The sequence below is a fragment of the Dermacentor andersoni genome, chromosome 1, assembly GCF_023375885.2.
Source record: "Dermacentor andersoni chromosome 1, qqDerAnde1_hic_scaffold, whole genome shotgun sequence".
Taxonomy (NCBI): Eukaryota; Metazoa; Arthropoda; class Arachnida; order Ixodida; family Ixodidae; genus Dermacentor; species Dermacentor andersoni.
In genome coordinates, this window is record NC_092814.1 from 88,230,875 (window position 1) to 88,257,597 (window position 26,723).

A 26,723-nucleotide genomic window follows, 5' to 3' on the forward strand; every position below is an offset into this window, starting at 1 on the left:
TGCATTTCACCGTGATCAAAATACAGCTGCCACGGCAAGGAATCAAACCCGCAATCTGGTGCTCAGCAGTTTACTGCCATAGCCACTACAGCGTGTTAAAGGCAAAATTAGTTCAGAGGAGTGCATGACTAGCAAAGGCTGAGAAAAGGGTAGCTGAACTGAACACATTCAGAATTTTATTTATACTTGACACTGTGCCAAGGTGGCAATAGATGAATAAGCATTTCCATTGGTGCAGCAGTGCTGTGGCCATGTTAGAGTACTACCAATCGAGTGAAAAGCTGTGTTTTAATTTTATACATCTGTACATTTCCACGCATGCTGTGGTGGTGCATGTGAAGGGGTGTTTAATAGTGCATAGCAGCTGGTGGGTCACTGGAAGGGGCTAGTCGTCGCCTTTCTGTCAATGTGCTCCCTGGCTGAATATCTACAGTGGTGATCATGGCAGAGACTGGTGCTAACTGCTTCCCCTGTGCCCTGACCCCCCATTACTGAGGTTACTGCTTCCAGTGAAGTTATGTGAAAGCTGTGACGATCGCAACATCAACCATAAAAGAGTTCCAATGGCTAAACCTAAGAGAGACAACTTAAAATGCATTGCTAGTACATTCATAACACTGATAAGAGCAATCATGTTGACTTAAACTGAGTTGTTTGTGGATGTCTTTGAAGATTGGACCATTCCTTCCATATACAATTTCACGTAGCAATTTGTAGTTTACTAATATATTCTGCATACTTACAAAGTTCGAACACATTACTCACACAGGACAATAGAGAACAAGACATTTAACTAAAGCAGATTATATTAAGCTGCATTAGTAAAGTGCTGCATTAGCAAAGCAGCCACTGCTAGGTAAGCTTGGCAAGCCAGCAAAGACTATAAAGGATGGTGACGCTGCCCTGAAGTTTCTGCACCAGCTTGCTGTGATTTCACGGACCTTGACAGTGTCTACTCAGGTCTAGTTTATTAGTAAAGGACTACATTGCATTATAAGGGCAAAGGAAGATTCAACCAAGTGATTTTCGAGAAACCTTTCTCAACCCAAACAGCCCAAATACAAGAGGTTACTTTGAAATCCATGATGTCACAACAACATACTTGTGCAAAATTCAGGAAAGGGAAGTTTGGCCTTTGTTTTCTCCACAAGTAATGCACTTCTGCACTAGGTCACTTCTTTTGCAGAGTGCAGCGAACCACGTGCTCATATTCCAACGCGTTTCTCTTTCCCTCTCCTGAAATGAATGCAGTAGCATACCTCTGGTAAACAAGGGCAGTTTGATGCACTCAAAAGGGTTATGCGCTTTATACAAATTATGTTGTCAGTAATCAAGTGCTGCTGCTTCTGCACTCTTGTGGCTTTCCACTCCTGAGGAGTGATGCTGTGCTGACGCAGTACAGTACCCCACATGCTCTGCTTATTATCATGCCAAAGCTTGTGTGTCTGCATGATCTATTGTGGTGCGACCAGACCTTTGATCGCAGTACTTGATCTAAGGGGCCATGGTATTGGTCCAGGGATATTGTCCTCTGCCACCAGATGGCCCCACTGCCCAATCGGTAATCCATGGTAACTGCCTTCTGCTCAATTTTATGTTGCCTTATCATCTACTGCTCATGGCCGGCTGATCCCATTGATAATGCGAGCGGGACGGCGCTCTGACTACTGACAAGGCATGAAAAGCGTGGAAAGAAACAGCATAAGAAAGGGCATTGCCACAAAATTATGGCCTAGATTTCTTTGCTTTTTTTCTTCTGCTGGAGGCACTGCTTAGTAGTGTGAAATTTTAAGAAATCAGGTCGATGGCTATCATGATTAAAAGTACACAAGAATATACATGAAAAGTGGCAGGGTATTTCAGGAAGCTGAAGAAAAAGCATGCAGGCTTTTGAACAAAACTAACGTCTCTGCTACGAGTACAGAATACTGGGCTCGGATCTTCACCATAGTACTGCCTTGCAGCTAAGCAGGTTATTATGAGCTGGTGCGCTATGATGTTCATACAAATGAAACATCTCCAGCGGTTTTGCACACACAACAGGAATTTCAAGCGAAATGTATACATACAATATGGCTGTGCACTTGTGCACATCATCCCCAATCATGTGGATGAAAAAACTTATGCAAGCCGACATTGCAGTATGCGATTACAGTTAGCACATGTGCGTGCACGCTGTAATCACTTGCAATTCATGTTCCAGAAACTTCAAAGTCTGCTGTGCAATGGTCCCAAGATCATAGTTGTCCGCGAATGTTCTCAGGCAGTATGCAGATTGTGTATATTGATGTAAAAGCAACTTGAGCGATGCTGCATCAGGGCTTTTGCATTTTGGCACAGTTCAGCAAGATTATTTTATTTAACCAAGTTTAATCTGGGCATAATTGAGTTCGTAGATTATATTGCTGGCCTTTGTACGGGAGCTGTACTTAGTGATGTAACAAAACATTCTACAATGAATAATTCTACAATGAATTTCCAGCCCCACACAACACTTATTCGTAATAATTTTAATCAGGTTTCAAGCTATGCGGCGTTCTAACATTCCGATCTGCACACCGTTAATCAAGAGTTCCACAGCTTTCTTCCTTAGGTAAACTGCCTTTTATACATTCGTACAACATTGGTACTCAGATCCTGCACATTATATCCTGGTGTGATAAAAACCAACAAATAAATTCTATGGAAACCAGCTTTATGATTTGTCACATTCACACAATTCGCTTTTTTCGGCCACGCATGTTTATATAGATTCAGGCATTATTAGCCTTTCCGTTATTTCATTTCTTGGTGTTGTTTTGACGAACACGTTAAAGCACTTACAGTAAAAGCTGCTTTCACATTTGGTGTATCAATAAATTTTTGTTAATATTAATGTTTTTTAATAAATTTTTGTTACAAGCAGATGTTATTTATAGTTGTTTATACAGTCACCACTGATCTTTACAGTCACCAAGACTGTTTACAGTCTAGGGGCAGCACATATGTGGAGCCATCTGAATCGTTTATATCAACTACAGAATCTCTTTGCATCATCACATTTGATGATCTCAGGACTCAAAAACTACTTGTGTATTATAATATTGGTACCCTCCATTTCTCTTGTGAATTGTTTTTCAAGTTAGCGGTGCTCATTTTCTATCTGTGTAGCAAAGACATTACAATATCCCTTAAGTTCCATAGCCTCAAAGCACCTCACAAATACACAAATACAATTAGCTTTTCAGAGTACCATTATTTACTGCTACCTAGAGTTAACATTAATTATGGAAAACAAAATGCTTTTTTCCACTCTATCAGGAACGCATGCCTATAACCCTTAGATCGCCTCGTACCATATCACTATTTAAAAACACTTAATTTCTTTGACAATTTTATGTTTAACAAATTTTGGAACGACTATATTAAACTTTTTAATGTTTTCTGCACTGGCCACTGTACTACTGTTATATTCACTCTGTATTCACACCCAATAATTCATGTATTTCACGTTTCATTGTAAGCTGTTACCTAGTTTGCCATTGCTGCACACATAGTCACTGCACCTTTGTTTTTGGCACTGTACATACTATTTGTTATGTGAATAACTGCCTGCTTACTTTTTGGGTGCATATCCTGTACATGCAATCTCGTGAGGCCCCCAATATGGTATTTTCCATGGGACCTTCTGAGAAATTTTTTAAATGTAATTATTTGTGTTGATAACGTTCAACAAAATCTCAAAAGGCCCCGACTGAGTCAGTATCTGTGCCGTGCCCACGTGTATAAATAAATGTGGCGGGCAGCAGTTGGAGGCATTGCCTTGGAACCTGAACTGCCAAAGTGAGCAGCATTGAATGTGATTAATTAGTTCCACTTGAAAGCAAACCCAGCTCCAAGCAAAAGCTCTTTACGAGAAGGAAAAAGCGTTAAATTACTGCAAGCGCTTTGCTACTTGGGCTTGTTGATGCAGTGCACACGACAGAAGCCAGACAATTAGCAAAAGTTTATTGTCAATGAACTGTACAAATGAAAAAAGAAAAAAAGAAACCTTTATATCACCACTTATTTGCACAAGAAAAAAATATGGTCCATTTGTATTCATCTGTACAGGAAAAAGTGCAAATCAACGTGATACTTCTATAAATTGTACAATGTGGAAGTGCTTCCAGCCATCTGATGGAGCACAATTCCATCTTTATGGTGCTTTGTCTTGGGACAGAGATGTCCACACTATAACTAACAAAGATGACTCAAGATAAAACTTCTGTTCCCAAACTATAAATAGCTTGAAAACATAGCACATTTTGTTTAAGGGCTCTGTTTTCCACACAGGAAAAACTATGATCTGTAGCCATATACATAAATATAGATGCACAGTAACATTGCCAATCTCTTGTTGCATTCCTACATTGAAACTTATTGCTACGACGCTTATACATCAAGATTCACATGCAAAGATGCGAATGCAAGCTGCACAGTGACAACCACACTTCTAGAGAACACAGCCCCTCAGCATGTCTTCTTCTTGCCCATTAAAATGCAAAATGAATATCGTTCACAGAAAGGCAAAACCAAGAGTGCTAACTGGACGTCACTTCAGATGCTGTCCATGCCATGATGCTATGTATGCTCTTAGATTGAAACAATGTGCACATCCTTGTGGCAGCAAGGATGTTCACAGATAGTTGTCTTTTGAAACCGTGATTACACTATTGATCTATAAATTTTTTTTTGTACCACAAGCTGGAATAGAGCGATGCTGGAGCGGAAAACTCTGGACTCCTTTCAAGCACCTTAGGTTTTGTGTTCTGCACCAACCTAAATGCAGCCTAACCCACCACTTTGTGCCGAGCAGCAGAACGCCACAGCTGCAGCATTGTGATCGCAACTGCAATGTATAAAAGAATATATATTTCAAAGGGTCTTAAGTTAGCATACTTATGTCTTCCTTGTTGCAAGGCCAATTAATTAGCGGTGCACAAGTGCAAATCTACAGGCACTTGTCATTGTCAACATTGTCACACAATATACAGAAACATTCTAAGAGGCAAACTATAAATGTGGTATGTTTTTGCATGAAATGTAAACAGTCATATTACTGCAACCTATACCTTACTGTTGACCAGTGCACCAAGTGCATCAACAACATCAGGCAAAAGGCCACACACACACTTAAAACACCAAATTTCGGGCATAACAAAGTGGCATAGTCCCCCCACGGGACAAACAAAAAAGCATTCTTCTGAACACAAACCTCCACTACTTCTACAACTACCAAAGATAGCAAATAATTTCATTCCCACTGATGATAAAAGCTAAACAAAAAACAAGCACACAGGTGAAATGTGGCCAAGTTTTTATTTATATGTGTAGGCACCAAAGGAAAGCTTGGTCCCTACACAACATAATAGTGTCCAAGGGTGGTAATCTTAGACCACAAAATAATTTCAGCAAAAGTGAGATGGCAAGGCGCATGTAGTTTTGAAGATGTGCAATATTCTGCAGACTCTTTTTTATCTAGACACATCACATTTAAACTGTTCTAGATATTGTAAGAAAAAAATTTGTATCTAGCATAAACTGATGACATAGCTCTCTATATAATGTAATCCTTTAAGCTTTACACTGGTTCTTCTAGGTGCTTAAGTTGCATGGAATGCTTAAGAAATGTCATTGTGTAGAAGCTCTAACAATGATTCATCATAGGCCAATGGCATTTCTGCCTGACTTGTTCATAACTTTTAAGTCAAAGCAGAGTATTCTAATGGTACATTATAAATTCAGGCATCAGCACACTGCAGTTTGGTACCAACAATGCACATGCAAAAGCGCAATTGCTTTTATTGGAATTTGCACCTTATAAGTTTCCCTTCTCATCTTCTGTGAGACAGTTTGTCAATATAAATCCGAGCACAAAGGATTGTATGTGCATACGAAATGTAAAAAAGTCAGGCATGTAAAATGTAATGATGGATGACAAGCTGCTTATGAAAATGATTGTTTGAGGAAAAAAAAAAAAAGCTATCAGGGTAAAGGGATGAGATACTGCCCCTGTCACAAGTGACCGATGCGCTAAAAGCATGGGCATGTCTATGAGCACAAAGCCTTGCATGTGCTCTTACATCACCACTCGGAAGATCCAGCTATTTTTGGCTCTGCATGGTTGATGATGCAAGCAGTCAAAAAGAAAAGAAACAAAGGTAGAAAACAAGAAGACAGTATGATAGTGAATGGAAGCTGCTTTAAATCCTTTAACACTACCAAATGAAACTTTATGAAGGAACAAATGTATTGTGTGTAACTCGTGCAGAGCTGCCAAAGGAGCTTAAAAGGCATGATGAAGCCTGCACACATACATCTATGGAGAGCGAAAATGAGGAGGTGAGGTGCAGGACCACTGACATTTATTCAGCACAACTCCGCACTAATCAACCGATTTAATTTCTCAGTGTTCGAAACATTGCAAAGAACAAATGTCCCCACCGTGTGACATATACAGCAGACTCCCTTAAATTTGACCCTCGCAGGACTAAAAGTTCTGATCACATTATCCGAAAGGTTGAATTAATGAACGGTGGCAGAATGAATGAATTCACATCTTTTGTATTACTTGAAGTAGTCCGACGACATTGACAGACTACATCAATGCAACATTACAATAGCTATACATGTCGTTGTCGGCCAGTGGCCTACAGACGTCAACACTCTTGTCTGTGCTGACAAAATCGTTAACGAGATTTTGCCTAGGGCACAGTGCCAAGTCGTCATCACTGCAGGGCAGGTTGCTATCATCACAGGTGTCGCCTAGGAAATAAGGAGTGCCGTCTGCTGAATTTATTGTTCTTTTAAGGTTTTAGTAACTGCTCCACGCATGAGGGGGGCCGGTGCAGATTTCAATGAACTGAAGCGACATGCTTTTGCGTTAAAACTAAACAAATTTTTCTTACATAGCCAAAGTACTGGTCTTCACCAGGATTTTCCAGGGCATTGGAATTAAGAAAATAAAAGTCTAATTAACTGAGGTCAAATAAATGGAAGTCGACTGTACTTGAGTTGCATCTTTTAGAATGCTAAAACATTCAGAAATGTAGCAAACTCTATGGCCATGAGTGCTATAAAAGAGAGAGAGAAAAAAAACTTTTGGCCATGGAGTGACGACCGTTTCATGTGCAAGCCCAAAGGGCAAGTGAAGGCTGCACAATTTCCAATTGCTTTGAAGGTCACCATTGCTTCTTTTAAGACTACTTCAGCCAGCCACACTCTGGCAGCTGCATTCAAGTTGTTCTGGACTGTACGTGGCTCCACTCTACCATTCACCCACCCAGAACGCTTCAGGTGTGCAGAAAATATGCCTTCATGCCAGTAAATTGTGTGTGTGTGCTTCAAAACTCTTCTCTTGGGCAAGGAAGAAAAAAAATACAGAGGAAGACAGGAAAAATGGGCTGCAGGCATGACAGTGGCTGCTGCCACTTTGGACCGCCAGCTTTTTACAGTACCATGATTTTATGCACCATGCCCACTGTTCTTCATGTGCAAGTGCTATGTACATGTTCCAGCCATACCACCTAGCCCACGTATGCCTCCCCCATCCACTAGCGACCAGCACATTGGTCATTTAAACAAGATGTCCTTGCAAGTCTCTTCACCAAACTTTTCATTCACTCAGATAGAAAAAAAAAGTGCTATGCATATACATTATATATATATATATATATATATATGTATAAAAACGTTTCTCAAAGAGTTGAATCTTGAATTGGCACTGCTTGCTGCAAAAGAAAGGGTGCCCTCCATCTTCAGGCAACTCTTTTTTTTTTTCCTCTTAAGGACCAGCCCTGCAATAAATAGTAGGGGGCAGACTTTCAGACAACACCAGCAAATCAAATTCACTAGAACAGTAGAACTCCTGATTTCATGATTAACAGATTGCAATAAAATTTTACAACCACTGAAAAACTAGAACGAAGGATAGAACATGACATTTAATAAGCTTATGTTATAGTTGAACAGCCTATATTAAAGTTCAATGCATTTTCCACACTGCATGTATAACAAGTATACGAGGAGGAGGGATGAAGCAGAATCAAGTGACCCTGATCCCCTTAAATCAATTACTGTGACTTGATAAGTTAAAATTTCTTCTTGAATATGGTAATTACAAGCCCGGAAACAGCATATTACTGATACTGCAAAATGTCTGACAACAAACAATTTGACATAGAACATAGCAATATACTGAGTGTTACACAAATAGGAGCACCAGCTATTGACAACCCTAACAGCTAAACCACTGGCTTGTTTTGACTAAAATTTCGCACAGAGGCAGCATTCCGCAGTGAGTTCACTTTAATACTAGGTTTCCGTGCATTACTTGCCCTTTCTTGTCCGCAACAAATTTGAAGCGCATGCCATTTGTGGCGATGCCACTCCAAAAATGTCTATTTCACTACAATGGCGGTATCATCTGTCATTGCTATGGGCAAAAAGGTGGCTATTTCACCGTAGCAATGAGAGATGGTGCCATTGCTTCATTGCAGCAAAATAGAATTTTCCTTTCGGCCTCACTGCACACAATATGCACTCAGATTTATTGTTGCAAAAAATGTAAATAATGCATGAAAATGTACTATTAAAGTGAGCCCACTGTGAAATGCTACCACTGTGCATAAATTTCTGCTTAAACAAGCCATTGGTTTAGCTGGAAGGGATGTCTGTAGTTGGTGCTCCTATTTATCAAACACTCGGTATATATAATCATAAATAATTATTGTGGGATATATCAGGGAACAATGTAACAGTAAAGTAAAAGAAACAAAAAAAAAATGACCTACAGGGAGTGTGGGCTAAACTCAGTTTGCCATCGATTTTGTAGAAATCTGATCAACACCTTAAGTTTGCCTGTGACAGCTCAAACACTTTGGCCAGTGATAACAGACGGTGATCACTGTTGCACCGTCAAAGCCACTACAATTATGATTGAAGCAATGTGATGTTTTATGAATTGCAAGATTTAAACTGAAAACTATATGGCCATGATTGGGCTACTGCGACTGCTTACCTGAGAGAGAAATGTGCCAAGGCCTAATGTAGCTGTGCTCCATTCCATACAATCTGCGCTTGTGCACCCTAAAAGAAAGAAAGAAAGAAAGAAAAAAAAAAAACAATAACAGAAATAAATACGAAGGCCCCGTCCATGTTTAGTGTCTGTGTTTAACATCGCGAAAAAAGCTTTGAAACATCCATCGCAGGTTAAAGAAGGAATATTAACTTGCAGGTTAAAGAAGCAATGTTAACTGAAATTAACAATACATTTCATAAATGTAAAGCTTTTGGCATTTTTCAAAAGACTTAATGTTCCTAAGCCCAATGTTGGAGCATAGCAGTCAATGCATGCTGCATGCATTGCACTTCACACTGACAAGTGTAAAAAATTACGGTGAGTGAGTGAAGAAACTTTGTTATGGTAGAAAATTTTTCTGTACCCCAGCCACAATAAAAGTGAAGCGATACAAATGAGTAGCTTAGAAAAAATGCTTATGTTGTAGAGTAGACCGAAACATTCACACTAAAAGGTGTATATTTCTCATCATCTCTATGGCCTCACCTTAAATGCTAGCACCAAAATACTACAACACAAGCAAACAGTTTTTTTCTTTTCTTTTTTCTTTTAACATTTCCAATGCTGGCTAAATAATTAAAACAATATGCCACTTATGTCCTGAAGTGATCACAGGTTCTGTTTCTAGAAATCAAATTCGCATATTCTGGTAATATTCCCACTTTATTTCCTCCACTCGTCCACTAGAAACAGTGAAAGTGATCTCAAAATTGTTTAAATGATTGGATTTAATGTTTCAAATTAACACCGGGGCTCCGAGAGCAACTGAGCGAAGGGCTCTGTATTAATTGTGACCATCCTGTGTTCTTTAATATGTACCCAAGGCTCAGTACAGAAGCATTTTTACATCCCACACCATTACAGTATTGTGTTTGTAAACTGCTGGAGCCAATTCCAAATGTACTGACATGCTAAAGCTTTGTCAGCTGTAAGACTTCTGCACCAGGATCCTTTCTTTTCATATTTTTGCAAAGTATGAAGTGACATTTTAAACTTCACACGTGTGGCTTCGAAGCTTTTCAAGCTTGCTCTCAGAGACTGATGGTCTTCCCCTGCTGGCATCGGCTAAAGCAATCAAGTTGGTCACCATTATTCTAGGTTTATTCATATCTTTGCTGTTTCCTAACTTGTCTTCAATGCAATGTGTTTTTGCCTGCCTTGAATCCCCAAGCTGCCCCCTTTTCTGCGCTTTTATGAATGCAATGTACTCACCCCTTGCAAGTTACCACAGCAGTTCTAATTTCCTTTATGTTTTTCACACAAGCGCCAACTAGGGCAACACACGTTTTCCTACAGAAAAGCTACACGAAAGCTTGCGTTCACTCGAAATTACTAGCTGTAAGTAAAGCTGTCCCACAACTGGCATGCTTCTCCCAACATTCTCTCTGTGACACTGCTGTTTTCATCGCCCTTGCAGCTAACTGCGTTTACGAGACTTGCGAAAGTCTGGAAACCGCTTGACAGTAATACTTCTCTCAAAGGGACAAGTTTAGAGCCCTCGAGTGAGGGCACTGTATCATTAGTGACACTAGCTGTAGAATGCACTCACAGGCGAGCGCATCCATCAAACATACTTTGCTTCGTCAAAGTGTGTAGCCTCAATAGCAGTGCTTCAAAAATAAATAAAGTCGGAATTAGAATTATTCCTCTATGTTATGAAAGGGACCTCAGACAAAAAGCTACAGTCAGTAGCTTGACTAGATCCGGGGCTCCTGGTTACACTGCATATGACGTGGGAGGAGGAAAATCCCAATACATAACAGCGAAATTAGATGTATGCACAAGTGGAATAACACATTACATAGTATGCCCATGCACGTAAGTCTAAAAAAATAAAACAAATATAAACACACATACAACATTCATTACTAAAAAGAACACCAGAAATACAAGCAGAAAAGCATAAATACTACGCGTGAATGCAAAAAATATGTACTATTAACAAAACACACATATATGACAAAAACAAATGTTTTCAAAGAGTGCATTAGTTAGATCATAATTAAAAGAAGAGAAAAGAATGACAACAATGAATGAGGCAAAGAACAGAACTTGTAGCAGTAGCACACTGTTCACTAAACATCACTCTGGAAAAAAAACTTTATAAATCATCCGAGTTTCAAGTACACAAAGCTAAAAACACATTACTATTATGCTTTACACTATTTTGGTATTTGTGAGCAAGGGTAAAATTCTACAAGTGCGAGAACTTTGAAAGACTAAAGAAGCAATAAAGACCTTCCACTGGTACATTACTACTAGCGCTTGCTATATTGCCCCATTTTAAAATGCATCGATTTTGTTAATGGTGAAATAGGAAGTTGTACCTCAAGTTATAATACTTTTTCTGGTAGCACATATAAGAGTTTGCAGAGCACTCTAGAAATTCTTGCTGAGTTTTTAAGTATGCTGTCTAGATGTGAGTTCCAGATTAAATGCTTGACACATGGTCAGCACTAATTGTGAAACCACTTTATTGTGACTGCAAATGTTATAAGCCTCATTGCTTATGGAAATTCCATTCTTCCTCTGCTAAAAAAAAGCCATCTCATTTTTTAGTCATTGACACTTCACCATTCTCAGAACTTACAAATGTGCAGGTTTGCTTGGGTGTTGCATGCAAAGTCGTCTTGTCTTTACTCACTATGATTGGTCATGGCAATGTTATTTTCCAAGTATTGCCTATATACCAAATACATAACATGCTGGCTGATTTACCAATATTCAATGCCACCAATTCCGAATTAAACTTTAATTCCCCATCTAGTAACACCGCCAAAGTGGCATTCACTCAAAGTGTCACTATATTTGCCCATCTGACTGGGCCATTATATAGGTGAATTCAGATAATAAAGTCACAATGAAAACAATAACAAACAGCTGCTTTTAGTCACAATGCAATGAAGTAAGCTTGGCCATTTCAAATCCCCAGTGACTTCAGTAATTCTCAACTGCAGCTCATTACTTACATGAAAGATGGGACAGACTACATTATATGTTGTTAAATGGCTATAAGTGTTTCTCCTTGGATAACTCATTGAAGCAATCTGCAATGACTTTAGCGACTGAGTGTGATAATGCACTTGTGTCTACAAATGCAGTGTTGGTGCCCACATTAGCACAATTCCCTTTTCTTCAAAGTACTTACACAGAATAGCAGTAAACAAATGTATTTTTTATAGCTGGTCACTCACTTAACACAATTGTATAACTGCTGTGTGCAGGGCAATAAGATGGCGATGCTTGAAACACAGACAAACAATACGACCATGATGAAATCAGGCAGCTGCAGGCAACTAATCAGATTGCACAAAGTTCAGATAGCAGACTGGCGGTAGGCTGGCATTAATCCAAACAGTGTGACTGTCAACCTTTAATCTAATGGCCATGCTGTTAAAGGCACAAAATTTGTATTTAGCATGTCTAACGTGCCAATGGCTCTGTCTGGGATCCCACAGTAGCTGACCTAGGCTCCCCTACTTGCAAACACTGCGGGGCCTATCCAGTAAATACAGCTTGTGGAAGTGCCCTGCCAACTCAATCTTCAGAAAGACAATACTTCCTAAACTACCAACCAACCAGCATCCCAGCAGCTGGGGGGAGTGGACCACTCCCCCCAGAAAGTTTGAAAAGCTATGGTGGTCACTTCTGGTGCAGCACGTCAAGAACGTGCTGGGCCAGAAGGGCCGAACTGGGGCTTTAGTTCCTTTGGGACTAATATATGTTATTTCTCTCTCAACAAATGCAGGTCAATAGCTCAATAGCAAACATGAATCAGCAATGTGGATCAGTAGCTCAAGGTGGGGATCTTCACCTGAGGAGGTGGCTCCCCTCGAGCCACAGAGCCTTGCGCCTGCAGCCTCCGTACATGACAACCCTGGCACAGCAAGTGGCCATCCAGTGGGTAGCACCGCTTGTCCCGCTCATCTGTCAGCTGCAGGCTGCACTCCTGAAATGCCAGTAGACCACACTACCCTGAGCATGCAACTGGGGGTATCCAAAGAGTAAAATTTCTCTATGATTTCAGAGATATATATATTTTTTTTAAACATGAGCTCTGTATATAGAATTGTACACAAATTATTCTTCTGGCTTCTAAATCTAAGAAAGGAAACACAGAGAGCTAAGATAGCTTAAAAAATTATGCAAATCAAATCCACTGTGGGAATCAATGTTACGCGAAGCATTTTACAGGTAGCTAGCTTTCCGGCCCCGTTTGGGGTCCTAGACACACCAACGTTTTCGTGAATGTCAAGCAATTGTGTATGTGTGAGAAAACGGTGATGACAGTATGATGGCGATCACATGACTACTTATTTTTTGTACTTCTATGTAGAAACACCACAATCTCTTTCATTACAAATTGGGCCGATCCTTATGGCAGTACAATCTAACACGTCTCAACGCGCTAGCAGCCATGCGGAAAAAATATGCGAAACCAGCATGTTCTCACTTTTATAAGGAACTTCTTGATATGAGATGTGACACACACACCAAAGACAGTGGCAAGTCCGATTATCACTCGCGCATTTCGTTCCCGAGTTTGCGGCTGAAGAGAAACTGGCATGCACACATGCTGTTGCTCATGCTAGGTGTAGTGCCGCATGTGCAAGACATTCAAAAGAGCTAGTTTGTGTTGGCACAAGAGAAGTATTCGTGTGATGATCATGGCCTAAAGATTAGAAAATTGGGCTGCTGCACTGGAGGTTAATCCAACCATCAGACACTTGAATTCCTTTTTATGGAAGAGGCCCGAAACAATGCAACACAGGAACCTACATACTGCCAGATGCATGGGATGAGCTAAATAATGCTACACATTAAAACGATCAACTTTCTTTCATACATGCAATGCCACTTGGAAGTCTGTCCAACTGGGCATCTTGTAAACATGTAACTAGTGAAAGATAAACACAGTGAGGGTCTTTCAGCGGCTGGTAGCATTTGCATGGCAGGCAGGCTTTAACAATCGTAGTAACCAAGACATTCAGCCATAATTGAATATTCTAAAATATAGCAAATTTTTTAATTGAATACTGCGATTTGAGACAGAAGTATTTAGTTTGTATTCCAAGTTTTTCAACATTTGGACACACCTACATGCAACCAAACCTTGCCGCTCGGTGCATGCCAATGGCACCAGACGAGTGGGGGCTTTGGGTGCAATTTCTCACGGTAATCAAGCAAATGTGAACTGCAGATGGCAGTGAGTGCACCAGCAAACATTCTAAAGGTGGGAAGGTTATCACTGGCACCTCCTTTATATGCCAACTGCAACGAAGTTTAACTTGGGCTAAACTGGTTATAAGTGAGTAGTACATAACACTGAAGCAATCTTGGCAAAGACGCAGTGCTCTTAACTGTAATTTTCTTATAAGCAGCCTCTAAACATCACCTAAGGAGACGACACATACACTTCGTATTAATGACTATGACGCAAGTCTGAGCAGCCGTGGGTGCTGCCTTATCTCGGAGGTCATGCCGAGGAGTCGTGCATTCTAGGTCGTGCGTCACTTCCAGTGAGCAATAATGATGGTGCGTGTTGTTGTCGTACGGCTATTCCTGCTAGCTTTTCGTGATGCTTCTACTCACATTTCAAAGATAGAGATTTTCATGGTGGTTCTTCTGTATCTATATACTGTATTCTATATCTATTCCATCTTAAATTAGGCTTTTAACTTGGTCCCAAATTTTATTGCAGTTGGCCTTTAATCTTTAGAGTGCTTTCAACATCCCTGATGTGAGACACTGTATGCGAGACACATGATCACAGACGCAAAGCCTTGCTGAAGTATGGCAAACCAAATGGTTTATACAATTCTACTCCTTTGGAAATCTTACTGTTATGAGAAGTTTCAGTACCACCAAAGTAAAATGTATCATAATGTCATTATGTACAGCAGGTTTTTATGGTGCAAGACAATTTCACCTGAATAACTTTTTTTTTTCAATCTTGCATTCCTCCATACTAATGACCATGCAGTCCCTCACAAAATAATGTGTGTCAATGTTGCAACAGATCTTCAATTTGGCCTTAATTTTATTTGTGTTGTATGAAGCATGGTACATGGTACTAAGCATTAGGAAACGTAAGCTATACACGTGGTAGGAACTTATTCCCACTTTCTGCCTACTTCGGAAGTCCACTTCAGCCTTGTACATTGTGACAAGTGTTTAAGCATTGACAATACAAAGTCTAGTGCCACACAGTTAGTGAAGCTAACGAAGTGCTATGACATTAGGTAGGTTTAGCTGGGGGAATGAGTGAGCTAGCTACAAAGAAAGAAGACTCTTTAAGAAATGTTACTGTACGAGCACCAATTGTACAAGTGGTACAAATGTTATAATAAGCATCTGTACCATTTGAACAATGTACTTTTACAATAGAATTTTTCAAGAAACTCAATACACCAACTATAACAGCTGATAACAACTCAGTCTGCATTAAAATGGTATAGGAGGACAATGAGAATATGTAGTGCCACCAAATCTTTTCTTAAAAGAGCATGCATACAAAGTTTTCTCATTATAACAAGTGGCCAATGAACCAGTAGTTACATAATGAAGCCTCGATTACTTCAGCAGGCAATAATAGCCATTCTCACTTTCAAATTTGCATTTGATGTAAGATATGAGGCACCACTAGGAAGGTGAGGCAAATGGCAGTTCAGTGCTTTTGATACACTGAACTGGCATTTGCAGATACTGCCATAGCAGATTATTTAGTTACCTTTTATTTTTACTGCTTTTCATGTATCCTGCGCCACTACATTCAACAAATTATCTGTATTCTGTTATGCTATATATGTTATGTGGAATATTTTTCTCACAGTGAAACGTTATATTCAAACTATGTGTATTATGTTCCATTAAGAATGCATTTTTGGATCTGTACCACTTCAATTCACTGTCTCACTTGGTGCAGACCAAATGTTTTTATTGTAACTCCTTGCGGTAATGACCTCGGGTGAAATGTAGGTAACAAATGAAAAAGAAGGGATATGCTCCGCATTCGTAAAAGAAAGTGATAGTGGATGGTCCCCTCTTATCCCTTATGGAATACAAAAAATTGTTAAGCACTGCAAAAATCTACGTAAGAAAGTACACGAAAGCCCTGCATGAAAAGCATCCCTCTCAAGTTCTCACAAGCTTTTAAATGTTGCATAAACACCAACCAAGTTGGAGTAAAATGCCCATATAGGAATTCACATTACCTCACAAACATAGCAATCCACATGGAAATCCTTGTCCATTGAAACAACCCGAACAGTTTCATCTGTTCCCTGTACAAATGAATAATATACCATAATGAGTACAAATGGTGCCGCAAGACAGAAGGCAGACAGACAGCTTACCTCCACAGGTGTAATTGCCTTTCCACAAGCTGCACACTTAGGTGCGAACATTCTGGAACAAGAACAACAATAAAACTAGAGAAACACATCCTGTAGAAGTGAATACATGCATGTCACCTAAGTGCTAATGTTCAAAACAAGTGGTACCATTAATTGTGTCTCTAAGAGGCCCAGAAACACATTATCTTTAAACCTGAGCAACATTCTCAAATATATGTAGCACCTTTCAAGGAAAAGAGCAATGTTTACTTTCCCCATTCCCCTCATTAATTCCTTCCAGCTGGGGCGGTGCCAACATCAATGCCCCTCTCTTTTCCTTCTTTCTGTAGTGTGCTAATGGTAACCTTTCGAGGTTGATGTCTCACAAAGGTGCCTGAGGGTGACGAAGCAGCAGTGAGAGGATGGGCAGGACTAACAACTGCTGCTTACTGGTTTAATGGTTCTAGAAGGGAGGGTGTGCATGTGTACGTGAGCTTTCCCTAGCAATTAATTCTTGGTCATACTAAAACAATCTCCCAATGGCCAGTGTACATTGGCTATCGCACCCGCTGCAACATCATCTTTGATGCCACATAGGGAGGAAAAGAAGTGGGTGGCCTTGAAAGCTGCAGGAGGGGACAAGCAATCTAATACAGAACACTGTAGGCTCCTTCCTGTATGTAATGGAATAAAATTATTCTAGAATGTTCAGAGCAGCAGTGTCTACAGATAGGAAACATTTTCTTACTGTGTTCAAAAAGTGTTTCAGTGCCCTTTTAATAAAACCAAGCAAACATACTATTTCTATGCACTTTTTTATTCACATGACTTCAGGTAATGTCTTCCCTCAACAGCAGATTGCTCACACCTGACTTGGCACACTGTACCCAAGCACTTGTACATATGCCCACCCCAATACAGACCAAAATTTTAGTGCTTCTAGGGGGCAGGCATCTCTTGCCAGGGACTGATGGAACTGGTGGAAAGAAGGAAAAAACAACTACAGCAGTGCTCAGCCTGTTCTTATCGCATGCTTGCTGCCAGTGTTTGCTTGCCGTGGCTTTTTCGTCAGCTGCCCCATCATCTAATTGGCAGCACAGCATGGACTTCGCTGACTGCTCGCAACTGGGGTTGAGAGTGCGCCTGCTCTAAACAGATGCAAGAGAGTAATGAACTCTGGTCTGCAGGAAGTGGCAGCACAGTGCACACAGACTTGGGTTAAGATTTCTATCCTTTCTTCCCGGACTTTGATTCCTCCACTTTTCTTCAAGAATTTTATCCAGAGGTTCACAGGAAGATGTATGCTTGAAGCGATAAACAATGGTCAAACAAGGGATGTCTCTGGCGCAGATGTTTCGGCAAGGGGACTCGTCTTGATTTGCAAAACAAGTCCCTTTGTTTCCTCCAGCGGTGCCCCTTGTTCTGACTACTGTTTATGACTTACAGCATGTTATGCCACACCAAAAGTGCAAACTGAGAAATCATGTCATGAAAATTAAAGTTATGCACAAATGCTTGTTCCACTAGATTGGCATCTAGATCATGGGCTTTCTAATATTGACACTTATGTTCAGCATTTACAACTTTATACACTAATCAGTGCATCAGACATAAAATTTAACTTCTAAAAGAAGTTGACATCACTGATTAGGTCTTAGGTCAAGAACTTTGCTACTGTGACAGAGTTTTGTGCTGCACTACATGCAAGCCACAAAAAGCAGAAGTAATGTTGGTTATGTGCACATGGTAGTCTCACGCATATTGTCTACAATGGGTCTTCCCAGCCTGCTTTGAATATGAATTAGCCATAAGTTTTCAGTACAGAATACTTTCTACTGAATACTGTTGCAGAATCTTAGGTATTTCACACTGTATTTGAAGCCTATTGTCCATCCCCTACCTGTCACGTATCTTATAAGGAAAGAATGCTGCAATCTTATCACCACTGTGGCTATGTACCAATGCATGCTTTAAACTGCATGGCTACATCAGCTATACAAACACTGCTCTGGAAGGTAAGAATCCAATATGTATGCTCTTATCTTCCAGTGATGATGGTCTGCCGAAGCACAAGTTTATACAACTTTTGAACCTGTTTGAAGGGACTTCCATATTGAAAAAAGCCTATAAATGCCATAACATATACACCTGCAAACACCACATATCATTTTGAATTATAAGCATTCTGTATGAGACCTTATAAAAATCAATACAATGTACTGCATTATAATTGTACTGAAGGCACTAGGCATGGTGCTGGTGAAAGAAGACGACGATGAGAAGCACTTGGTTGCTCGCTTCGCCATAGCACCGACTGACCGACTCAGAAATCACCTGCCAGCTCAGGTGTGTGTGTGATGGCTCGGAGTACCATGGGCTACACAATAAATTACTTCAGGCACGCATCACAGCTAAAATTATATAGTACTAAGATGCATTACAGTACCTGCACAGAAGACAACAGGAAAAAAAATGACCTCACGTGACCAGTAAAACTTGCTTATGCAAGTGACAGTGTTACAAAATGCAATTTCAGAAAACGACTAACTATGGCTTGGATCAGTGTGCACCTACTAGGGGTGGGCGAATAATTTAAGTTTCGAATATGAATAGAATACATGACACTAACTATTCATATTCGTATTCGAACAAGAATTATTAGATATTTTCAAATACTTGAAACTAACCAAATATCTGGCAACAACCAACCGGTAAAGTCTGGTTACTGCTCTTCATGTGCTAAACAAGGTATTGCATATCATCAGAAGTGAAACAACAGCAAAAGTTTTCAAAGGCATGAAGAAACAAAATGTATAATGCAAGTTTTGTTTTCGAATCTGTGGCAGAAGCCTACATGATAACCTGCGAGCTTTGCTTGTAGTCTGTTGTTTAGTGTTTTTGGCAGTCTAATCACTTTTATCTTTTACGCTACGACCAGAGATGTTTTCGTTGCGACTGGCCCTTTTACGTACCATATTTACTCCCATAATGATCGCACTTTTTTGTTAAAAAAATTGACGCAAATTCAGGGGTGCGATCATTACGCGTGTTAAATTTCCTGCAAAAATTTTTTTTTTTTTCATCCCGCACTTGCTGCGGAATGACAGCAGGTCAACAAGCAGGCGGCTGCCACTGTGACAGTGCGGGACACCAAAACAAATATGGCGGCCAGCGGAGGATGCCGAACGTGCCGAACGCGATTTTTGTTCTTCTCGTGAGTACATTATGCGCATTGAAACAGTTTTTTCCGTATCAGTAATGAATAATATCGTTAGTATCGGCAAGTTTGCGGCAATAATGTAGCCATCACCACTTCGAGCGGACAGAAATAGAGATGGGCGCGCTTGGCTGCCAGTGACATAGAAACACATGGCGGGCACGCTGCAGAAACTGCGGCATTTGTCTTCACTACTATCTTCATACAGCATGCTTCAGCTATGGATGGGCGAATATCTTAGCTGTGTTACAGGCGTCGGTGTATGAATAGTGTACACTTCTAACGTATCAGCGTAAACATGGCTACTATCGTTGCCACTCGCGATTTGTTGCGTGCCCATGAGTGCAGACGAGAAGAATCGAAAGGTCTTTTTTGTTGTTGTTGACCACAACCATTATAAAGCCTACAAACAATAAAGCCAAGGCAAGTTTAGTTGTAGCTTTTTTTTTCATGGAAGTGCGGAAAGTGATGAAAGGAATGAAATGGGGCATCTACTTAAGAATGTTTGGTGTGTGCAGACCGCTTGGTATGTCTTCAAGAGTCGTTCGCATGGCATTTGACAGCGTTCGACAGATGGTAAGCGCGATCATCATTAGCTAGACTTGGCACACAACATATCGCTGCGACAAGTTTGGGGTGCGATCAGTACACAGGAAAGAAAAAAAATCGAATTTTGATGACAGAATTCAGGGGTGCGATCATTACACGAGTGCAATCATTATGCGAGTAAATACGGTATGTTTACACCACACAAGTCCTTCAGCAGCTTGCTTTTTGTTTTCTTTTTCTTTTACCATGACTTCCTATCTTTTCCCAGGAACCATTTATTTAGTGTTTTTTTTAAAGCTCCATTCCATACAGCAATCATGGATTCTTAATTAGAAAATTAGTTTGCAAGAAAGCTTTAAATATGTTGAGAGAGTATTTGTGCAGTTTTTATTCACAATCAGTCAGCTTGTGTTTAAGACTCGTTGTCTCTGATTTTTTACTAGTCAGTACAGGTATGGCATCTAATTGTGCAGAAACAAATATTCACACTGTAAATACGTATATGCATCTCCAGTTGACTATTCAATATTTGATACTTACTATTTGTATTCAATTTGTATGAGAAAAATTTGGTATTCGCTCCTCTCTAGTGTATATTCAGTGACAGCACCAAAAATTCACTTTCCGTCTAATCTTCTAGAAAGCATCATTTTTGTGGAAAGCGCAAATGTTTAACGGAGACAAAGAAACTAGAAGACACAATAACTAGCACTCATCCTTATGCATCTCCATTAAATGTTCGCGCTTCACATAAATAATGATGCAACACCAACTAGCCCAGGCAGTTACACTCCTAGGAAGGTGCAGACACAATAAAATGCCATGAAAGAACAGCTAGAAAGAAAGAAAAAAAACAAAACATGGAAACTGACTTGTGGTAGTCGTTGACACAGTATATCTTGTTGTCCATGTCAATTGTGAACGGGACACCATCCAAGCATTCATTGCATATGCAACAGCGGAAACAGCCAGGATGGTAAGACTTCCCCATTGCTTGCAGAATCTACAACAAAATTGCAGTTTCGTGTATAATGGAATATCAATGCTTTTAACAGCAAATTGGGAGAAAAAGAACCTGATCCTTATACATGATGGCTTTACAAAGCAAAATGTATGCATGCTTATTCAAGTTAAAACTTTAATACACCATCTGTTTTTAGCAATCAATGGAACTCTGTAAGTTTTCAACCATGATTAATTATGGCAATCTGCTATGCACTAGTTGGCGTGAAACCTGAGAATTGAAAATAAGAATAGAAACCTTTACCTTTACTGACCAAACAAAGCCAAAACCTTAAACCTTCTCCAGGTCTAGATTTGATAAATTAAAAAGAATTCTACAGTGTACAGGTGTGCACTTGTCCATAATATTGTCCACGATTTTTTGTCAATCTTTGCAGTGCTCAATCCTGCCCAGCGACTGGAGGTTAGGGCAGGTAATCTCCAATCCCCCGAAAACTTCCATCCAATCTCTTTTACTAGCATTCCACGTAAGATCTTTGAACACATCATTTTTTCCCATGTTGCGAATGTTTTAGAATCGGACTCATTCTTTACCTCCTGTCAACATGGTTTTAGAAAAATGTTTTCTTGCAAAACCAAACTACTATCTTTTACTAACGACTTATTTGCAAATGATTATTCTGGTTTCATTACCGATTGCATGTATCTCGACTTTGCTAAAGCCTGTCAGACTGTTTTTCACAACTTACTTTTTTTTAAGCTTAATGAATGACAAAAATGTTCTTTCTTGAATTAAAGCTTTGTACAAGGTCATTTGTAGTACATAGTTGTGAACAATTCTTTTTCCTCTTGTGCACTTGTAACATCTTGGGGACCACAAGAGTCTTTTCTTGGGAACCTGTTCTTTTTCATTTTTATTAATGACTAACCAGACAGTGTTCACTTTTCTTTCATTAAATTATTTGCAGATTGTGTAAACCACAAAATTACTAGCCGTGATGACTCTTGTAAACTACAAAGTGAACTTGACGGAATTTCTTCATGGTGTAACAACTGGCATAGGAATCTTAATGCTATTAACAAATGTAAATCTATGCACATATGTCGAAGTTTAAACACCTATAGTAACACACTTCCTTATATCATAAATGGTACCAGACTTAGACTCTATTAAAAGACTCCTACAAGCATCTTGGGCTTTATATCACCAATAACCTTACATGGAGCGTAGACATTGAATATGTGATTAACAATGACAATCCGGCACTAGGGTAGCTACGCCGTACCTTTAAAACTGCACCGAGTGAACTTAAACTAGCCCTCTACAAAACACTTGTTCACTCTAAACTAGAGTATGCTTCGACAATATGGGACTCTTCCCAAACTACTCTAATACAGCTGAAATAGATGCTTGGGGGAGTTGGTATGAAATACTTGAATTTTAGAACAGCGCAAAAGACGGAACACCAGTACAAGAAGGATGAAGTAAAGATAGTAAAAGAAGTGCCCTGTCTCTGTCCTTCTTTTACTGGTGTTTGTCTTTTGCGTTGTTTTAAATTCCAAGTAGTCTAATACAACTTACTGAAAGTATTCAAAACAGTGCTTCTTGTTTCCTGTTGTCTAATTATTCTCGTTACACCACTGTTACATCTATGAAACTTACCATAGTCTACATGAACTCTCACCCCGTCGTAAATGTGCATGATTGTGTCTTTTTCATAAGATCTATAATGTCAGCCCCACTCTAAATGAACTTATGACACATCCGTCATGCACATCATCCCGTTGTGATACAAACTTTAAATTGGTGTACCACATTGCCGAACGAAGTTGTGCTACGATTCCTTTATTCCAAGAGCAAGTCTGGATTGGAACTGCCTGCTTGCTTCCATCACCACTATTTCGGAAAATGCAAGTTTCAGAACAGCCGTAAACAACCCATTGTGTTAAAACTTTACTGCTGCACATGTATGTCTGTTGTTCATGTATACCACTCCTTTTTGTATAGCCTTCGGGCCTGGAAAGTATTATAAGTAAACAAATAAATAAACAAATAAGCCTTCAACACTGATAGCCCCATGCAACACTGCACAATAGAGTGCCCATGCTGTCAAGTGCATGCACAGCAGCTGGCAGCATGCATAGACGACAGAGCTGTAAATCCTATTGTTAAATGCTAACTGGTGTCCTTACCATTTCCATAATCAAGTGTCCACACACTGCACACTTCTCTGCAGTTTGCTGAAAGCCAGAGTACTGCAAAAGAGGCAGAAGAACGTGAAACCAAAACTTTGTGAAATTATGGTAAAAACTCACAAGTGAAAAGAAATTAAATGAAAGTGTACATTAAATGTGACTAATGCACAACTAGACTGATTTACATTAGTTATTTTCAGCTCATTGACGAGATCGCTGAAATGTGCATGGCCACTGGTGCCGTGCTATGCGGCAAAACCACCAGTATGCTAGACTTAGGTAGACAGCACTTGTTTATCAATTCTTGCATGGATATTGTGGTATGCAAAATGTGGCATATACACACTGTCATTTAATCACAGTCATGCAGGAACAAGCACACTATAATAATGTAATAGGTGAGCATGCACAGTTATGTAAATGGCACAGTATGTTTAAAGCAAGAACCTTACTTCATTAGGAGTGCGTGGATACATTCACGCGAAAGAGGCGCATCTACTGCCACCAAGCAACAAAGTTATCGACCCTTAAAATGCCTGTCAAGAATTTGCAAAAAGTTCAAGAAATACTGTTTTCTGTCATTGCATGCCCAGATAGAAAGTTATTGCAGTTTCCAAATATATAAGACATGTGCATGTTACATAGTTATACATTCTGCTGCGCGAATGGGAAAACCACCAATTTCAAATGCACTTGCCAGGACTTTTTAGCTGCGTCATAAAGAGGAACCTCACTGTAATATTAAGATAGAATAGCCAAGTGCACCACATTCCTGACATTAAACACAAGTCGCAGGACATGCACATGAGTCGGACCTATCCTGTAGTTCACTACTGATAATTTGACAAGCTTCAAGTGCGAGGAGTGATAAGGAAGTTGGTTAGTTTGAATGGGGCTCAAAGTTCCCACAAACATTATGTTGAAAAATAAGTGAAGAAAGCATTTTCTTTTCCTTCGACAGGCACTTTGTGTGTAACCTGTATGCGTGCAAAACACTGTTTAGCAATGCTGGGAACACCTTGAATGTTTAGACTGAACTGCTCAGATGTTTTAACTTTGGGTTCATAAAAATTAGCTTAGTCAAAGGGTGGCAACAGGATTAAGCTGAAACAACTAGCTCAATAATCAATTTTTCCAAATTGGGGCTATGCAAAATTTGTCCAAGTAACAAGGATATAACAAAGGGATGCGGAGAAAGGATACAGACCAGGTAGTCCTCTTCACAGTACACCTTGCCATGTACGTTATAGAATGCTTTGCCTCTCAGAGCACGCCCTGCAAATGGAAAATGTCTCGTCAGAAACATTAAATTAGTCAACTCACGTCTAAGTTCAATCCATTCAATGCTCTATACTACTTCAAGTAATTTCCTGGGGCTTTCAACAAGGAAAGGCAGTGCTTGGTTGCTAAAGAATGTTTGGCGCAGACACTTGAGAAGTCTTGCATTATTAAGCTTCCGATTCAAACATCGCAAAATTTTCGAACAAGTTTCAAATTTTTAAAGGTAAACTTCCGACCATATCAGAGAAGTTGTTTTGAATTTCTATGTGCCTTTTGTCATGCATGAGACAGTTGAATTTTTATAGTAGCACAGAATTCATTTTAAGTAAGCAAAAAACACTACACTGAAACTAAAAGTAAACAGGGAGGCCCAGAAAACTGCTTCGGTGTTTTAAGTTGTTGAATGCAATTGAACTCTAAGGTTAATGTAGTTGCTCATGGCAATAAGGCCATGTTGACTTTGCTTAATGATAGGTTTACAAGGTACCAATGCCCATGCTGTTGCTCCTGCAACGATGTCATGCATAGCAAGTATACAGTTGCTAGTATAAGCCATCCATTCGAGAGTACTCACTGGCACTACGCACACAAATCTAAAATTAATATGTGGAAAAACTGCAAAATGCTTAGTCATGCTGTTGGGTACATATGAGCATAGTGCCACAAATTTCACTGAAATTGATACACCTTAAAGGTCTGTGCCTTGTTTTCAAAATCAATGTATGCACATTTTGTGAAATATTATTTCTGATACATCTTCAAAGCATAAAAGTTTCCCCAAATCCAGAAGAATCTCACATCATAATTTGAGAATAAGGTACATTTTTTGACATAAGGACACAAATTTTAACTCATGAAATCTATGAACTAAAGATCAGTGTGCCAGTTCTTAATTCTTGTGCCAGGCTATGTGGCATTTGATAATGCAGCGAGGTGTTTCAGCCTTTCACACTTCAAATGGAATCTTCTAAACAAATGAGTTGGTACCTGAGGGCTCCTTTCAATGAAAGAAGAGAATGTGCCTTAGGCAATTGGAGCAACACCAGAAGAAGAAAAAAAGAAAAGGGGGGGGGGGGGGGGCTGGTAGTTTCTCATTATAGGCCACACATTCCAGTAAATTCTAGTACTGAGTTACAATGCTCAGCAACAAAACAGTTTCCTTACCACATGAACAGCAGATGAAGCAGTTAGTGTGGTAGAGGTTGCCCATTGCTTGACAGGCCTGGCCAGCACCTGTCACCTTTTCACCACATGTATGGCAGATACCTGAACAGAATGAACATTATTATTTATTATCTGGAGTGAAAAACATAAATAAAAGAGTTGCAGACAGACTTACAATTGCCTCTGGAAAGGGGCACAATGCCTGCCTGCCTCGAAAGAGAGGGAATAAGAAGGACATGGGAAAGGAAGACTGAGAAATCATGACGAATAAGAATAAAGAGAGAGGAAGGCTCCAGTGAGCCTACTAGGGAGCATTATGAAGACAGGAAACAGAAAGGGTGTTGCATATTGCCTAGCGAATTCCATGGGGCAGGTAAATTCACTGCTGAGCTTACAATGTGCTGGCATACAAACTGTACTCAAAGGAGGAAAAGAATGAACTCGTCTTATACAGGTGAGGAAAATATTAAGTGATACTCAGTCTCAAGCTCCAAGATAACATTGCCACACTTGGGGCCAATCAGACCAAAGCACATTGACTACTTGCATCAGTCATGACATGAAAAGTATTGTAACGGCAAACTAATGAACTATGGTAATTCAGGCCCACACTGCAAGTGCAGAGTAAATATGAACTTTTACTTTATTATGTGCTGTGGGCTGTTGTTCAGCCTCAATTTTGATGTCAATGGCATCACAGCATCTTGAGAATATAGTACCACTGCTTGAGTTGTCACCTGTCAGATTATGAAAACAGTGCAATCAGGGCGAAATCGGAGATCGCGCCCCAGGCTGTAGCAATGAGTATAAATGCACGTTAGTATTTCCCAGTGGCTTTATCTCCAGCATGGCCTTTTCATTATTTATACTGTGTAAGTCAATTTCAAAGCTCTAGCTTGTAGGTGACTGGTGCATGATT

General features: G+C 39.8%; 1 protein-coding gene across 1 annotated transcript in view; it reads right to left on the bottom strand.

Moving 5' to 3' along the window:
• Positions 1 to 3,970: 3,970 nt before the first annotated feature.
• jub (LIM domain-containing protein jub) overlaps positions 3,971 to 26,723 on the bottom strand; it is a 72,644-nt gene continuing 49,891 nt past the window's right edge. The window contains exons 2-10 of the mRNA XM_050191348.2: positions 25,805 to 25,906; positions 24,567 to 24,634; positions 23,357 to 23,419; positions 21,073 to 21,203; positions 16,456 to 16,507; positions 16,315 to 16,383; positions 12,915 to 13,049; positions 9,041 to 9,108; positions 3,971 to 7,817 (exon numbers count right to left, since the gene is read on the bottom strand). Of these exons, the coding sequence (XP_050047305.1) occupies positions 9,064 to 9,108; positions 12,915 to 13,049; positions 16,315 to 16,383; positions 16,456 to 16,507; positions 21,073 to 21,203; positions 23,357 to 23,419; positions 24,567 to 24,634; positions 25,805 to 25,906 (665 nt within the window). The 3' untranslated portion in view covers positions 3,971 to 7,817; positions 9,041 to 9,063. The remainder of the gene's footprint in view (positions 7,818 to 9,040; positions 9,109 to 12,914; positions 13,050 to 16,314; positions 16,384 to 16,455; positions 16,508 to 21,072; positions 21,204 to 23,356; positions 23,420 to 24,566; positions 24,635 to 25,804; positions 25,907 to 26,723) is intronic.